The 17,090-nt window shown below is 39.1% G+C and overlaps 1 protein-coding gene across 2 annotated transcripts in view; it reads right to left on the bottom strand.

The window, feature by feature from the left end:
• Positions 1-837: 837 nt before the first annotated feature.
• The window catches only part of GAK (cyclin G associated kinase), a 77,013-nt gene continuing 60,760 nt past the window's right edge, over positions 838-17,090 (bottom strand). For both annotated transcript variants that reach the window (XM_080371717.1, XM_080371718.1), the window contains exons 23-28: positions 13,942-14,076; positions 13,472-13,591; positions 9,921-10,133; positions 8,382-8,530; positions 6,831-7,007; positions 838-5,153 (exon numbers count right to left, since the gene is read on the bottom strand). In XM_080371717.1, the coding sequence (XP_080227843.1) occupies positions 5,052-5,153; positions 6,831-7,007; positions 8,382-8,530; positions 9,921-10,133; positions 13,472-13,591; positions 13,942-14,076 (896 nt within the window). In that variant the 3' untranslated portion in view covers positions 838-5,051. The remainder of the gene's footprint in view (positions 5,154-6,830; positions 7,008-8,381; positions 8,531-9,920; positions 10,134-13,471; positions 13,592-13,941; positions 14,077-17,090) is intronic.

Raw genomic sequence — 17,090 nt, 5'->3', positions numbered from 1 at the left:
ACATTAGCAATGGCAACAGCCTTTCCCTAACAGAGCTTTGCTTTGCTTGCTTCTCAGCTTGCTAACGCTTCTCCTCCCTGCCCTATGCTTATCCCACCCATGCTCCTTTGGTTACGTCTCCATTTTTCCCTGTCCTCCCTGTTTTCCACCCTTCTCCTTGGGGATCCTCTGTGGTAGTTCTACATTGCTATGCTTTTCTTTTTTTTAAAAAATAAACTTTTTTTAATGTCACCAAGTGCTTTGTTCCCAACTCTGAAAGATTCCACTTCCCTTATTCTTGTTTGAGAGCATGGAGCCAAAAGACACTTCTTGGCACATTGTAAGTACTGTCCCAGCAGTGACTCCTCCTCCTCCTGCGTTCCCTCACAGATTCCCCATATCCATGAAGACCTTCATCACTGTACGTTACACACCCCCACTCCCACCGCCCATCTCCCTTCAGGCTGCTCATTCCTCCCTCAGTCTTGTCCACTTGTTCCTGTTCTCCTTCCCTTTGAGTCCTGTCACGCAGATATGCAAGCTTCTTGTTTCTCTTAGGGGATGGGAGAGTAAGTTTCTCTTGGGGGATGGGATGGCATTGCATTACACCAAGTCCTGTGCAAGAACCCCTGACAGCACCATACAGGCAGTCTAAGAAATTCAGCTGCCAAACCACAGAGCACACTGCAGGGACTCTTCAACAGAAGAGACACTTCTGATGACACACTTGGTTTCTAAGAGGTTCAGTCAACTAATGAGAACCACTTCTCTAACACTCGCATATTGTTCTGAAAGAGGCAGTGTAAATGCTTTGTGTATTCGGGTTGCTTCTCCCTTGGGAAAGAAAAAACATGCAAAGTCATTTTGTTTGTTTTAATTGATCACTGGTTAAGTTGTAATACATTTCAAAGCAAAATATTCTGTGCAAGGACATTGTGCTAAACATCAAACCTACTTTGAAACAAGGCTTAATTTGACAATATTACCATTATATACATACAGGTATAATTTTCTTTTCACTATTAGCAAAATTACTCAGTACATTGCATTTCCTGAAAGATTGCAAAGAATGAATATCTGTTCTGTCCTTCCACATCCCCAAACTAGAAAAATCACAGGTATAGAAAGTACAATCACAACTACAGGTAAATACAATAAGGATCTCAGAACAACTAAGTCCTTATCAGAGATGACAATCGCTTCTAGAAGTCTACATTGCAAATATACAGTACATTCCACTAAAGAGTTTTGGGAGTTCTCACAATGCCTCTTAATCCTCTTTTGGTAATAAAAAGTTCCTGTGACAACATGTATCCTTTATAAAAATGACTGAATTCTTATTTTTGGAGCGTATGTTAGAAGCTTAATGCAGTCTGAACTGCAGCCTACAATAAACTCACCCAAACAGAGAGCAAGTGAGCACTGCAAGATTCATCAAGATCAGAACCACAGCTCAGCTGAGTCACACCCTTTGCTCCTTGTCACTGGGCATTCTGCACCAGGGACAGACTCAAGGGGCAATAAATGATACATTCCTTATACAGCTTTCGCAGGTCAATCACCCGCAAATCCTTGACAGAAAATGTCAACCAACTCACAAAGCACAGGCATCTGTAACAAGACTAATCTGAACTTATTTACAAAGCATTTGTTACATTGCAATTGTTATACAGTTAAGGTCACAGCTAAGGAGCAACAAGGCTTCCCCATTTATGCTACCCCGAAATATTCCTGTGAGCAACAGAAAACGCAACAGCCAATCACTACGCAAACATACTGCTGCTGCTGTGGCAACTGCAGTCTGGCCCTGAGACGTGGAACGGTGCATGCAACCTGGCCATCTCAGTCCTGGGCATGCAGCTTTGGGACTTAGCCTGCATTCAGGAAGGAACTGTTACTCTGTGCTTGGCAAGACAACATTGGAGGAACTTTCCAGAATTAGCAAGAAAGTGGAGGTAAACAAGCCATTTTTCATGAACACTAGTTACCCTCACAGGTGGAATGCCAAGGGCTTAGCCTCTATTTGAAGGAAATGCACTTCAGTACCGTTGTAGGTTTTCCATTCTGTACTTGCTGAATGAAGTTACCACTGATTAGCAAACTACCTGAACTTTACCCAAACGACAATGCAGAGGAAGTTTTCCTCCCAGGTTTGATGTTTGGCAATCGCTACCCACTAACAATACGGAGTATAACCCTGTGATCTAATATGAATGTATGCTCATTTTCTTTCTCTTCCCTGTTGTGAAGTTCAAGGAAATTTGACAGCATCAGGAAACATCAGAGGCATGCCCAAGGTTAAAGACACCAAGCGATTTCCTCCAACATGGTCAAAACACACCACTCTTCCACATGCGGCAGGTTCTAGTCACACGCACTCCTAACACAGATTCTTCTTCACAGATCTCCATTTTAAGGTAGCCTCCAGATCTAACAGCAATGTAACATAAGCAACTTAATTCAGAAATAACTAGTGGAAACCTGCCCTACCATTTTATAAGCCCTGCTTTATAGCAACTTCTGCAGAAAAGCCTAGCACTTGGTACTGCCGCTTGTCTATAGCTTACCAGTAGCACTTCTAAAAGGCCTGGAAAAGCAGGCTACAAACCTTTCTAGGTTCATTCTACCAGTCTAGACGACATTTTAGCAGAGGAAGGTAGGAATAGGTCAACTTCAGAAAAAAATCTGAGATGCAGATTAGAATCGGGATGTTCTTCTCTACTCTTTCCTTAATTTACGCTGCATTGTTTTTCTGTGCTCCTGCAATAACCGTGTCAAGCTACTGACTTTGAAAAACTGGATCCTGGTAGGCTACAAAGGCGGCATGGTATGAGTCAGTTGTCACTAACAGACAAAAGAACTTAGAAACATGGGCCAAAAGGCACTGTGATTTGCTACAAGAGTAAAGGAGATCACAACAGAACTTCAAGTGCCACATGTGAAGTCTGGTAGACACATTAACCTATTGGCAACATTCAGTCACCTCAACCTCAAGCTTTGCAGGCAGCAGAAGCAGATATAAAGTCTAGCTTTCAGGGCACAATTTCACTTCAACATTTCAAAATCTAACTGTGCAATGAATAATAATATAAGCATGAATGGAAAATACACATTTTAAGCCCACAGACAATTCACAGTATCTAATCAAGTCTCAGCTTAATCATTTTTTTTCTGTAGCCTGTTCTAAAAGCTTTTCAGCTTGTGGACATTAAGAATATAGCTACAGTGAAATGGGTATGTAATAGTTTGAGTGCAGTCCTAGCCGGTACAGCAGACAACCAACTAACAATGAAGTACAGAGCATGAGAAAGGCTGAAAAGCCCTCATTCCCAGTTGGTTGTTTTGGGGTTTTTTTACCACTTCTTACTGCTTTAAGATAACTTCAAATGGAACTTCTGGATTTTTCTTCCAAATGACCCTCTCCTTTAGAAGGAACATTAAGACTCAACATATGTTTCTAGAGGATTTACCTTAGCTTCCCTCCCCCCAGACTGCTATAACTAAAAAAATAATAATAATATAAGCCTTATGAAACATCTTTATTGGTCCTCATGCTGCTTTATCTTCTACAGAAAACAAATCTTCGGTTCACTATGTTCATCAGTGCATGGCAGTGGAAAGCCTCATCCAGAACTGTTCAGTTGGAATTAAAAAAAAATCTCACGTTTTCTCTTCAGATGTTGTTCAGCTGAACAGGTACCTCTGATAACGGTACAGCTTCACTCTCAGTTCAGCATGCAAAATGTGTAAAACAGTGAGATGATAAAAATATCCCCTTAAATGCCCAACTGTACTTTCTTCAAGAGACTGCTGCCAAAGCTTTAATACCACAACACTTAATTTTCTACATTTTCAACTTGATACAAAAATTGCATTTTGTTATTACACAGAGTATAACAGTCATTGGTCATTTGCATTCATTCACCCCAGCACTAGTGAAAAACCGCCTTCTGGACAGGGATGAGAAAACATGGCAAGTTTTGTTACGAAGTTTGTGTCTACTCATCTTGCACTAGCCAGTGCACGGAAGGTAGGTGAGCAGATATGCAACAGTCTACCAATACACTCTGTATTTTCATGTACACTGATGTCATGCATATCTCAAAAATACGTAAGTTCAGACATGCAGCAAAATGTGTTAAAGCACTTCAAATGCTCCCCAGATGGTAGTGAGTAATGTAGTATTACTCAGACAAATCAAAGCAGAGTAAAATGTTTTGTGCTTACACTTCAAGTTTCAGAGTAACATTATTTCTATCAGAGTAGCTGAAAGTCCAATGGAAGGAACGTTCCACTGAAATCAGAAGCAAGAGACACCATTTTAAGAGCTAGGAAAGTAAGTTCTCATCAGAGTACTGCCTTCCAAAGGTTCACAATAAATAACAAAACAGCAGGAACATGCAGACCTTAAATTTAGTCAGGATTTGTTTCTAGATTCATGGTATGTAAGAAGACTAAAGATCAAGAACAACCCTGGCTTACTGTCCCATATTTGGGGTCTTTTTGGCTAAACACCTGTTACTTTGTTGTAAGAAACACAGGTATTGCCAGAAAACATTATTTACAGAATGATTATCAGATTGATTACAGAAAATACAGATAAAAATATACACCTTCAGCTCTGAGATAAGCCAAGCAAATTCACTGCTGATAACCAAAACTCAGTAAGGCGACAGGCAGCAAACAAAAAATGAATGACAAAACTACTGAAAGATAGTAGACAAATTGAGGAAAGCAGAGGGAAAACAAAGACTGATGAAATTGGAATGATTTCTAATTAATACTAGTATACCAGAAATCATGGAGCTTCATTAAAAATCTATTTTACCATATACAAATCTGAAAGGAAATCTTTACTCCCAGGCTGATTTCTTCAAGTACTAAGCAGCTGGTTTTTTTAATGCATCTGTGTAATGCTTTGTACTCTACATCTTCCAAAATACATCACCACACTAATGAATTAATAGAAACTGCTGAAATCATGATAAAGCTCTTCATAAATCATAGGCACAATAAAGTCACAACAATGCTCAGCTCCAGCTTTTGGAAGCAGTTCTGGAACAGATTAAGTTTTAAAAAAGGGATTTTGATCCCTGGTTTTCAAACTCTGACCATGCATCATTCAATTCCATGAAGATCATTTTGGCATACTGCTCATAAGGTTGTCCTGTGGCCTGAAAAAAACCAGAACACATTAGAAGCTTAAAAAGAATAGAAGTTGTGTGACTCGGGAAAGATCTCACCCCTTTTATATTTGCTATCTTATTCAACAACTTTAGACTGCTGCGTGAATATAATTTTGCAGACCCACAGCTCTCTCCAATCTTATCCAAAGTTTGGCATGATTATTTTAAACAAAGCCGAAGTCTTGGTTTCCTTACATCACTTCAAACTTTTAGTGCAATTCATAAACAACTTAAAGATTTTGAAGCCGTTCTTTTCATAAATAGTTTTAGTGAGTATTAGTTAATGATCAAATCCAGTCATTTTGGGGATTGCTTCCTGACAGACCTTGCAGTAATGTACAAGAATAACATTTAAGCACTATTTAAGATGACCCCTTTGGGACAGATTTCCTGGAGAAAAATCTGTTGCTTATTGTGAATGATACTAAGATTCAACATTAACTACATAGCACCTCCTGTGCATATGCCTCCATATTCAAATGAAGATGGTATGCTCCTGATTCCCTGCCTGTTTCACATCAGCCCTGCCTCTGGGCCAACCCAACCCTCATGCTTAGTAAAGATTCAGTCCCACAAGACGAGCCATTTTAACAGGTTCTTTCCAACACAAAAAGGAAGCCCCAGAGCCCTCTCCATTATCCCTCCCTTTCTCCTGCTGCTTGGCTCTTGCCAGCTGCAGTACTTTAGACACTTCTACGGACTGCTTTAAGTCAAAGTGGCAAACAAAAAAACAAAAAAAAAAAAAAGAGGAAGAAAATGCCTCTAAAGACCTGCATTCTGACACTGATGCACTAAGGGGCTTACAGAAAGCACCAAAAAAACCACCACAACGGTGGAGGAAGGCACATGGCCAAGAACAGCAACATGGCCAAAATCAGCAAAGGACTGGGGGGAAGAAAAGAATGAACAACGTCTTGTTTCTTTGTTACAGATACAGGAAAACATATGGCTTAGAATATGGCTCACTGAACCACCAGTGATACAAAACCCTTAAAATTCAAACCAGGTATATTCAATGTTTATCTTTTTATCTCAAACACAGCCTAGAGCAGTAACTCAGGATAAGAAGCTACCTTTATACATTGGGAGAATAACAAACAGCAACAGAATGCATTAAATATTTTTAAAAGACAACTGGAATGTCACATTCATCAAGTATTTTTTAACTGCTAATTTGTTTACTCTAGTAAAGTTTACTTTTTCTGGTTCCTAGTAAAGTTGTTTATTAAAGGAGGCTCAGCAGGTTTTTTCCACCAGTTTTGCTGTGGTGGCCTCCAAGTCTTCATACACTGGTGAATAGTCCTAAAAGACCTGAAGTATCAGCTGGCAGAAATAAAGCAGATTCTACTAATCAGCATTAAACCTGCCTGCAGTCAGTCAGAACTCAGCATAACTGACTTTGGTGCTCAGTACAACCTTAATGGGATCTTTCATTTGTTAACATTTACCTGTTGGAACTCTGCACTGTGACAGGGTGACAAGAAAAATCCTGTACTACCTGAACACAGGAGGACACCAAATCCAGAAGACAACAGAAGCAAAGTGAAGAGCATCTAGTGTGCTAATCAAGAAATAAGGCTGCATCACCTCAGGGACTAGCATGGTGTGGTAAAAACAGTTCACATTCCTTCTTAGAAGGAAACAAGATCCGAGGAACATGCTCACCTTGTCTGGATGTACTACAAGCACTGCTTTCCTGTAGCACTTCTTTACTTGTTCAGGAGTTACTAGATCTGCCATGCTGACTGGTTTCCACTTATTTTCCCCTTCCCAAAGCACTGTATGAAGCGTGGATATTAATGCTCTGATATTTCTCTCCTTTCCTTCAATCCATTCAAGAATCTGGGAAAAACAGAACGTATAGAATGATGCAGCACTGTAAACGTTCTCAGTCTGTCTGAAGACATAATCTTCACTCTGTACAGGACTACAAGATTAAGACCCAAGTACGGTTGTCTTGCTGCATTCACCCCAGAGGTCCAACTGCCCTACTACATTTTTTCTTTCTGGTACCCAGACCATTAACCACCTAAAAGTGGTATTTTACATCTGTCATTACAGAGTAGCTCGTTGTTACCAGTTCACTGCAGAAATTCAGCTGTTGCAAGATAAATTATGAGAGTAACATTATTACAAAACCTTGTAGAATTAATGACAAGAAAACTGACTGGAGTAATTAAGAACATCTGTCACAATTACATTAACTCCCTGTCAAGCCACACAGCATTAGTTTACTAAAATTCTTTCTTTATTTGTACAAAAGTTTCAGATCATGTATATTAATAGTTAATGTTTACTTACGCAACCTGCAGGGGTGCACAAACTGAAGTGTTCTTTCAGATACCCCCAGGAAAGTTGATTAGAGTAACTAGCTGTTTTAGAGACTTCAAGAGAAATATTCAAGTCACTGTGATACAGTGACACAGTGTCTTCACTGAACACTGGTTTCAGTAATCTGAAAATCTCTGCCCTCTATCAGCAACAAGTACTGTAAATAAAAATCTGTATGTATTTCCATTTATGGTGATTTGTGTGAAAAGGTAACCATGCAAGCTGTGTACACTCTCTTCAAGTAAAACACTTTGTGAAAACAAATTTCATCATCCCTCCAAAGTTCTTTTATTAATTTCTGAAGCACCATAAAGACTACAAAACTGGAAGTTACTAATATTTGATATTATGAGTAATACATCAAAAAATCTGAACAGCCAATCAGGCAACACCCCACAGATTAGTTCTACAGCCTATCTCCAGAACTGTACCTTTTCATAATTTCTTAGGTTAGCACTTGTTAACCGGTAAATGCAAGGAAGTGGTCACCCTGAAGACAACTACTCACCCACCTGTTTTTTGAAAGTGTAGTTTTGTATTATCAGCCAAACCCACCTTTTCTAAGGAGACCTTTAGGAATATTAGAGATAAAGAACAGTCTGGGCTTCAAGAAATGGACAAAATCCCAGGTTCTTAATTCTCCAAGCTTAGCTGAAACAAACAGGAACTCAAGTTCCATCCACACACTTCTTGTGCTATATTCACTGCCAACTGCTTCTTGCTCATGCTAATTAACTTTTACAGTTATATTCGTTTAAATACAGATAGAACTTCATTCTGTTCTATTAGTTTGCTCTGTTAATCATTGTATCCTTCTGCTGTTATCAGTAGTTCCAATCACGAGTGCAGCTTTTCACTATAAACCAAAATCAACATTAAACAAACCTTGAGTTTCAAGGGATCCATATCTTTGGACATTTCTTGTTTTCTCATCTCAGCAATGGTCTTTGGTCCCTTTTTATCAGATTTAGTTGAAAACCCTTGATTAGATAAAAGATCCTCAAAGTCATTTTCTGAAACTTTTGGCTTTTGACCTATGAAAGAAGAAAAACATTAAATGAAAAGTTTAATAGAAGAATACATTAACGGGGAAAACACACTGCACTTAGACATACCTGCATGAGATGTCACTACCATGACAAATATTCTTCAGTGGCCTGATAAATGAATTACAAGACTACGGAAGGATAAGAACAAGAGGGGTTACTGACAAGTTCTCAGCCCAGCAGAGCAGATAACCTCGTGTGTGTACATGTGACTAAATACTTATACATCCTCTTTTTTAAAAAATGGAGCACGAGGGAATACACACCTACCTATTTATGATTTTGGAAACAGTTCCACTTCTCCACCATAAAGTAATTCTAACTGCCGCGCAGCAGTTTTTCAAGTGACCATATACTCACTCTAGTCCAAAGTATTTACTCAACATTTAAGTATGTTGAAACAAGCACAATAATGAAGGGATAAAACATGAATAGTCATTATAGAACCAACAAATTTCAGAGAGCTGTAGAATAATTAAATTCTGAAGATGTGTTTGGATGTCATCCAGCCCAATGCCCAATCAAAACAAGGACAACAAGATAAGTTTCTCAGGTCCTTGTCCAGTTGAGGTCCACCTATTTTCAAGGACAAGGAACCACAAGATCCATTTCCCCATTTCAGCATTTCATGATGCTAAATGAAATTTTTTTTCCCTGTTCTCCAGACTTCCCTGGGCTGCAACTTATGCCCACTGCCTCTCTATCCTGTCACCTCTTTGCAGATACAGATCAACAGAATTACTTCAACATACATAAGTACCTACTGCTCACCATAATCCTAATAAAATAAAATAAAATTTTCCAAGAAGGTTAACATAGAAGAGGCTATGCCCATCCCTATATGTCTAGGCTTGCCTGTTCAGTGGGAATATCTTAAGGAACTAGTTCCAGGAATGACTCCACCTGTTCCTGTCCCCATCCTTGTTGGAAACACAAGAATTTCCAGTAAGTTTAACCTCAACCTTTCTTAAGGGTAGCTGCTATTCTTCAGGTGGGAAGAATGTTGCATCCTTTTACCTGTGTATCACAAGTGGACTAGCATGAAGCAACATTACCAACCACCTCCCCCTGGATAGGTCAAATTTACCTTTTTAACCCAGTGATGCAAAACCAGTACCCATGTGGGTTAGTGAATATAGCCTTGAGACTTTATACCCGCACCTGCAAATATTTTGGGGTCATGGCCAGTTTATCTCTGTGATATTCCAGTGTAGTTTTGCAAAAGCAGGACACCAGATTTGCCAAGCTTTTTTCTGATTTCTACTAGATAATAATCTGAACAGAAATTAAAAAATGAAGGTACAAGAGCGTCTGCAGCTAACAGAGCATCTGACTAACTTCAGCAGGCCATTATAAGCGATGCCTTCAGAAAACTTACCAAAGCTCAGGGTTCTGACTCCTCTTTCTTCTCGTCCCCCAATGACACTGAAGTTTACTGTGTAATTGGGTTTAGCTGCTGTGCTGGATTTAGGCTGGGACTGCCATGAAGTACTTTGTGGTTTCGTCGATTTCTGCCACTGATTTCCCAGCTTCTGAGATGGAGCAGTCTTCTGACCAAAGCCACTACTTGAAAGTCCACCACTGGAGGAACCTAACAATAAACACCTAATTAAGTTTTTCAGCTCAGTATCTGTCACCTGTTTAATACAAGTAAGACAGTTTAGTTTTGACATCCAACCACATCGTTTATAGTGATACCATTATACAAGAGAACACTTACAGAAAAACTTGTATAAAATGAATTGAAGAGTCTCATTAACGAGTAACTTGGATGGCAGGAGCTAGAACTGTTACTGAAAGTCTCGGTCTCTTATCATTAAAGTTCTCAACTGTTAGTTTTAGCAGAAGCATCTGCTCTTGCCTGGTCAGCTAGGCTTGTGTAAGGTCAGAAAATAATTTGGCAGTGACATTAGTTCTGCCTCCCAATTCATTATACTTCAACAATCGTTAATATGCAGAGGACAATGAAAATATTCTCAATATATTACATTTTCTTGATCATAGAATTAGTTTTTCAAATAAATGCTTTCAAAGTTTCTAGTGATTTCTTGCACTACTGTTTAAGAAAGATGAAAACATTATCCTACAGCAGCATTAGCAGGGAATGTTGCACATGAGTAAAAAAAGCACTGAAACCTGCAGGAGACTGTTGTAATCACCTTGGTGTAATCAACAAGCCTCTGTATCAACACAATATTGACTCAGTTTTTAGTATCCCATTTCCTTTCATTAAACCAGTATAAAATAACCCTGCTTAGCAGCTTCGCTGCTCCTTACTTTGGGAAGAACGTACAGGGCCTTTTCTCAACTCTACAATACTCATTGTAAACAAATTGAGCTCCAACCTTCTAAATTCATTATTCAGCTTTTTGTCTCACTGAAGAAAATAAACCTGATTTTTTTTTATTCTAAACCAAGCCACCATTCAGTTGCCCTTGACTGACTTCCTTTGGAAAGATTCCTAGAAACCGAGTTCCCTTGACAAGTTGCATATACCTGGCATTATACCGAGGCAAAAAATAGAATGACGACTGAATGTAGATACATATAGATTTTTTTGTAAGAGAAACATTTGATATATGTGGCATCCTAAACAGCTTAAGACTTCTTCATGTTGGAAGAATTCCCTAAAAGTGAGAGAACCACAAATTCAAGACTAGTGGTCAAATGTAATTACACACCTGAAGCCAGTCAGGAAGTCTAATATGAATGAAATACCAACACTTCAAAACCAGAAATCTTTATCACTGGTCTTGAATGACAAACTTATGATCCCATCTCATTATTTCTTGGAAGAAGGTAGATTATTATTTGAATCTCCACATACATTACTGATCAGCTGCTGCTGCTTAGAACCGAACTTTCAGATCAAACATATCCCAAGCCAGCTTAAACTTACTTGTTCTTATTTTTATCCCCTTTGATTCAGCCTAAAGCCTCAGAAAAAACACCCAAGCTTGTCTGTGTAGACACAGCAATGTAAACTTCGTTTCTTCTTTCAAAACTCGTTCCCCACACCTCAGATCTCTTGATAGCTCTTTCTGGTAGCCACTGCTCATAGTTGTAACAGTTTACACAAAAAGTCTCCCCAGGGCCACCTACAAGATACCATACTATACCTCTAATACCATACCTGATAAAACCTGGTACTGCAATACAACACCTGATAGAATCTACAATTGCACTAGTTTTTTTATGAAAGCATACAATTGCATAGAAGTGATTGAAGACTCAGTTAACTAATGTGTGAAATTCACAGGAATAAAAAATAAAATAGCCCCGTCACTTGTCAGAGTACATAACCTTCCACACTGAAAAATAATCTCATTCTACTACTCTTTCCAAGCATTCTACATTCCTTATTTCATTCTTGAAAGCCAATAAATTCTTCCTGTAGAACAAGCTAATGCCTCACTAGCAACTTTTCAACACTACACTCCTACTTTCTGGTACAAGATCATCCCTAGAAATGAAGGGTGTGAGAACAACTATTACAGAACAGTCTTGGTATCCCACCACTAGCCTCATACACCACTAACACCTCCCTCTAGCTATTGCTTGTTTTCTGTTTAGGTAGCACTCCCAATTAAGCAGCTTTCATTATGACTTTTATATGAAGGCCAAAACTCCTATGAAAAATACAACACCGAGTCTAAACTCCAGTTGCTATAACTCCCTGAAAATTCTGTTCATGCCTAAGAAGGTTAACTAGCACAGTGACACCTGGCTACTTTCTAATGCAGTCATTTTTCCTATTGAAAGTTACCTGAAAGAATAACAAATTGATCTAAATCCTGCTAAAATCAGTAAATTTCTCCCACTGGTTCAGTATGTCAAAGATAAGTTGATTTTTTTTAATGTCACACTATCTATAGATTTAAAAAGTCCATAATAACCTGAATTATTAAGCTAGAAAGTTTTTGTCAACTGTTTACTGCAGAGCAGCCTTATTGGTACTGCTTCAACACCGAAATTTTGCAAGTAATTATGCACAGGCAACATAAAGAAGCCAAATAGTGTATGTTACCTATGTTTACATAAGATAATTCCACCAAGAGGGTACTCAATGCAATACACAACGCTAATCGCCAAGGCAACAGGATAAAACCTCTGTCAGCTCCAAGCTAAGGGAAAAGCACATCTCTGTAATTCAGCAGCTCAACAAATACAGGCTGTTCCAAATCATTCCTTGGACTCTTGGCAGCTAGGCAAATTTAGCAGCTACAAATCAGCCATTTGCTATGGCAGTGTGGTCCTGAAATGCACGGACCTCAGCTCTTTTCATTGTCCTTAGTTTTTCTGCTGTTTGAGAATGCTGCAGGGCTAATTCCTGAGTCTGGGGTGAAGATAACATCCTGGAACAAGTGTTACTCCACGTTGTGTCTTATCTTCCATAATTTCTTGTGCACAGCAGTGCAAACTGACAAATAATGCTTATGCTATAGGTGTACAAGTATGGGCTTGATTTGTGCTCATCTTGAACATGACAGATTTGAGCAGCGGAGCTACAAAGGCCTACTGAAATAAAACAACTGCTGCTTTGGATCTAAAAGAATTTAACTCAGGTTTCACTTTATATCCTTCACAGCACAGCATCAATCAATGCTGGATAAGAAACTTCATGCTCAGTTACTTAATCAGCAACCCTGGGTTTCTCTTACCCTCTGAACTAGATTCTGAAGCTCTACGTATTACACTGTTTCTAAGTCACAGTGTGGTTATCTTCTTAAATACTATTCTGGATGTTTCATGCAATCTGAGTAAAAATTCAGTCTTTTCTTGTTACTTGTCTGCTCCCAGCAACTGCCTCAAGCTGTTTGTTAATTAAAAGAAAATGGTTTACATAAGCTATCAGTTACATTTATTGGTACAAGAAGCAAATCAAATGTTAGTGGCATTATGTATAGTCTCTTAAAAGTAACATCTTACCTGGAAGACCAGATCCAAGATTGGCAAGATCAGCAAAAGGATCAAAGTTCTGAGACTTAGCCTGGCTGAAAGACAGACCTGAAGACACACTGGACTGGCTCCCTGTGGTAAAAGCTTGGCCTATGTGATAAGAAAACATATCATGCACCTGGTGTATTTGGAAATTGAGAAAATGAGTAAACACACTATTCCCACAACGCCTCATGTAAACCTCCCCACCATTCTGCCCCACAACATCTTTCACCATGGCAAGAATCACCATTACTATAGACAACAAACTATTTGGTTCCTCAGCCTTGAATGTACTTTGAAAAACTACACAGGTGCCTTACTAAAGAGGCATTTAAGCACAAGAGCATGGAGTCCTTTAAGCAACAGAGCAAAAAGGCATGAAGGCATGTTCAGCAGTATCAGATGATTAAACTAAGTCTGGAGTATTTCTTATTCCCTTTAATGGAAGAATTTAATACCTTCAAAAAGAGGCTTCAACTGTGGTGATGCTACATCACTCGTTGCCGAGGAATCTGCCCAAGAATCCCATCCACCTAAGAGATCTGGATGGCTTGCAGAAGATGCTATTTTAGGTGGCTCTGGTGTCAAATTCCCTACAGAAAAAGAAAACCATCACAATAATTGATATCCTGCCAATACCAATAGAACTGTGTACCACATTGCCAGCTACAATGACCAACTACACAGCTTGCTTAAACTTCCCCGTAACACAGCCATGCAGTCTTACACAGGACTCAGAAGGGTTTTACCACTGGAATTCCTTCTTTTGTATTTGAAACATCTCATGCACTTCATAGAGGAGGTATTTTCATGCATAGGCAGTGCTACGATTTTAACAACTTCGGTCTCCGGGGCAAAAGGACTAGCTAAGGGTTGGCTTCAGGGCACACTGATGATCCTGACAACACAACGGCTAACGAGAAAGCAGCAGTGCTTAAGAAACAGTGCTCCATATCACTCAGCAGTCTGGGTGCTACACAGGTGGAGCCAGGTCATTTCAAACTGCAGGTTTGACTACTCCAGGCCTCATGTGACAAAGGGAGCTCTTGACAAACTAATAGCCCTTTTCAGTTCAATACATGAATGAATGCATGCAATTAAAAAGCAGAATACAGGAAGAGTGATCTCTTCTGCGAAAAGATTGAGAATCACTAGCTCAGTGGATAAAAGCTGCTTTTCTATGTGCAAAGCAAAAGCACCATGCTAACTGAGAACAGATAATGAAACAGTCACATTCAAAAGGATGCAAGGCTGCTTCCACTAACTTCTAGAATGTGCCCTATCCCATACAGGGTTATAACTGCCACCACCTGACAAAAAATGATTTTGCACTTTCTGACACACAGAGTATGAGGTGAGCCATCCTTGGAATGAGAAGTCCTAGATAAGGAACACTCAAAAGCTGCATGCCAGCTCTGAGCATTCCCTTCAAGCACAGCTTGCAGAGACAAAGCAGAACCGCCCCTTCAATGCTATGACAACAGTCAGTGCTACAGAGCAAAGGTGGTATTTCAAAGCCAGTATGTTTAGTGGTACTCGAAGACATTTCCAAAGACCTAGAATTTGGAAAGCTAACCCAGCCATCCTTTCAGAAATTGTGATGTTTTGATGCTTTGGATGTTCAGACACTACATCACAGCTTTTCACTTCTCTCAGCTTTACATTCTGAATAGCTACCAAGTCACAGAAACTATTTTATCTTACTTGAGGAAATAACTTGAAGCAAATTAAATATCCCTTCCACCACCTCAATCCACTAATTGTATTTATACTTAGATCTTATGGTTGCAAACAGAGAACATTAAATACTCTGCAGGAAATGTCTGCCAAGAGCCTGTATTTCAGCATTATCATCTCTGCTGCATGTGAAGGAAAATATCAAAATAAAATGCACAAAGACTCCAAAGTCTTCTGAAGGTATGGTACAATTTTCAGCCCTTTCTCCAGACTTAAGCTTGAGAGAAATAAGAGTAAGCTAGACTAAACTACAGCTGAATGCACTTGAAAGACTGAGAACACACTATGGGAATCAGCTCTTTTATAACTGCTAGTTTAAGAGCAATCAAATTCATCACATCCCCCACCCTGAACAAAGCAGGGAGCAGCCTAGTTGTTCAGCAGTAAATTCACTATAAATAGTACAAGCTTACACTCATCCGTTACGCTTTTATCACAAAAATCTGAAACAATGGAGTACAATGTGCAATACACTGAACAGGTAAGATGTTCCTTCTGCAACTGTTTATTCTTATGCTACATTCTTTCTAGTTGTACAATTTGGGCATTACAATAGATTTCACATCAAGAAATAGTGCTACCAACATGATACTCCTACCTCTACATATTTTTGAAGAGACCGCATGCTGAATCCCTGATTTTTGTAACCTGGCACACTGGAATCATACAGATACATTACGGTAAAGGAGCAGAATATCTAAAGAAAGAGTAAAACATGAAGCATAGCTAAACGTTCAGAAAGTTGAAGCAATTTATTACGGGCAAGGAGATCCATAGCTGCTTGCCCCTTAAGTTCTTCTTTAATGCACATGTATAATCCTTAGCCATAAAGCAGTAAACTGCTGAAGGTCAGAGCATAGTGCTTTACTAACAGTGCTCCAACCAAGCTAAGATACAAGAATAAGTTGGTGGTAATCAGATCACACTTCCCAGCTTCCCAAAATAAGAGCCCTACATTTTAGTCTATCAAACACACCACCTCACATTAGGTTTTCTTTATTTAACTTGTCATCTCTACAGGAAATCCTTTAATCACAGAGGGCAACAGGATTTTCTGTGGACCAAGAGGCTGGTTTAATATGACGCAAGGTTTTTTTAACCTTCTCTAAAGCCTGACTGAGAACAGCCTGAAACTAACTTCTACACAGGAGAATACTACATTGGTCAATCAGCTTTCTTTTGATCACCTTCTGCATCTCCTGCTATCTCTTGATCAGATCAGTTCATTCTTGCAAAGGGAAATACATTCCTGACTCAACTTGCATTAGAGATGACCACCTACTTGCATATCCAAACAAATCATTTCTGTTCTCAAAAATGCTCGCTGAGCAGGTACCTACTAAGGAAAAAAGGATACTCCTCCAGCTACTGGTGACAGCTTGTATTTGCAAGTGTGGCCACTCAAGTGCAGGTTATCGATTCTGAACTCAGTCATCCTACTAGCTTCTCTAAATTACTAGTTTTTTCACAGAAAATTAAAATACCGTGTTAACATACTGCCATTTAGCAAAACTGATCAACATTTTTATAGTACAGGATAGAATGCCTTAACAGATCAGATATTCTTTAAGACCCATCTTTCCTACAAATTGAAATCACATTTTAACACTCCTATGATTTTAAATTTCAAGGCACCCTAAGAAATACAAGCCTAAAATTCTAATTCTTGATTACGCTCACTGAAACCGCTTTTCTCCTGTTATCTGTAGAGGTTCAGTAACTGTTTACTACTCCAGAAAGCTTACCCATCACTAAAATTTAATTCTAGACACGTATTACCGCTCTAACAGTAGATTCACCATGTCTCATGGCTGCAGCTTATTTTGAATGAACACTGACATTACTACTAATTTTTTTAGTGTGTTTAAAA

The sequence above is a fragment of the Falco punctatus genome (genome assembly GCF_963210335.1).
Source record: "Falco punctatus genome assembly, chromosome: Z".
NCBI lineage: Eukaryota > Metazoa > Chordata > Aves > Falconiformes > Falconidae > Falco > Falco punctatus.
This window is presented reverse-complemented; position numbering and strand designations above follow the sequence as displayed.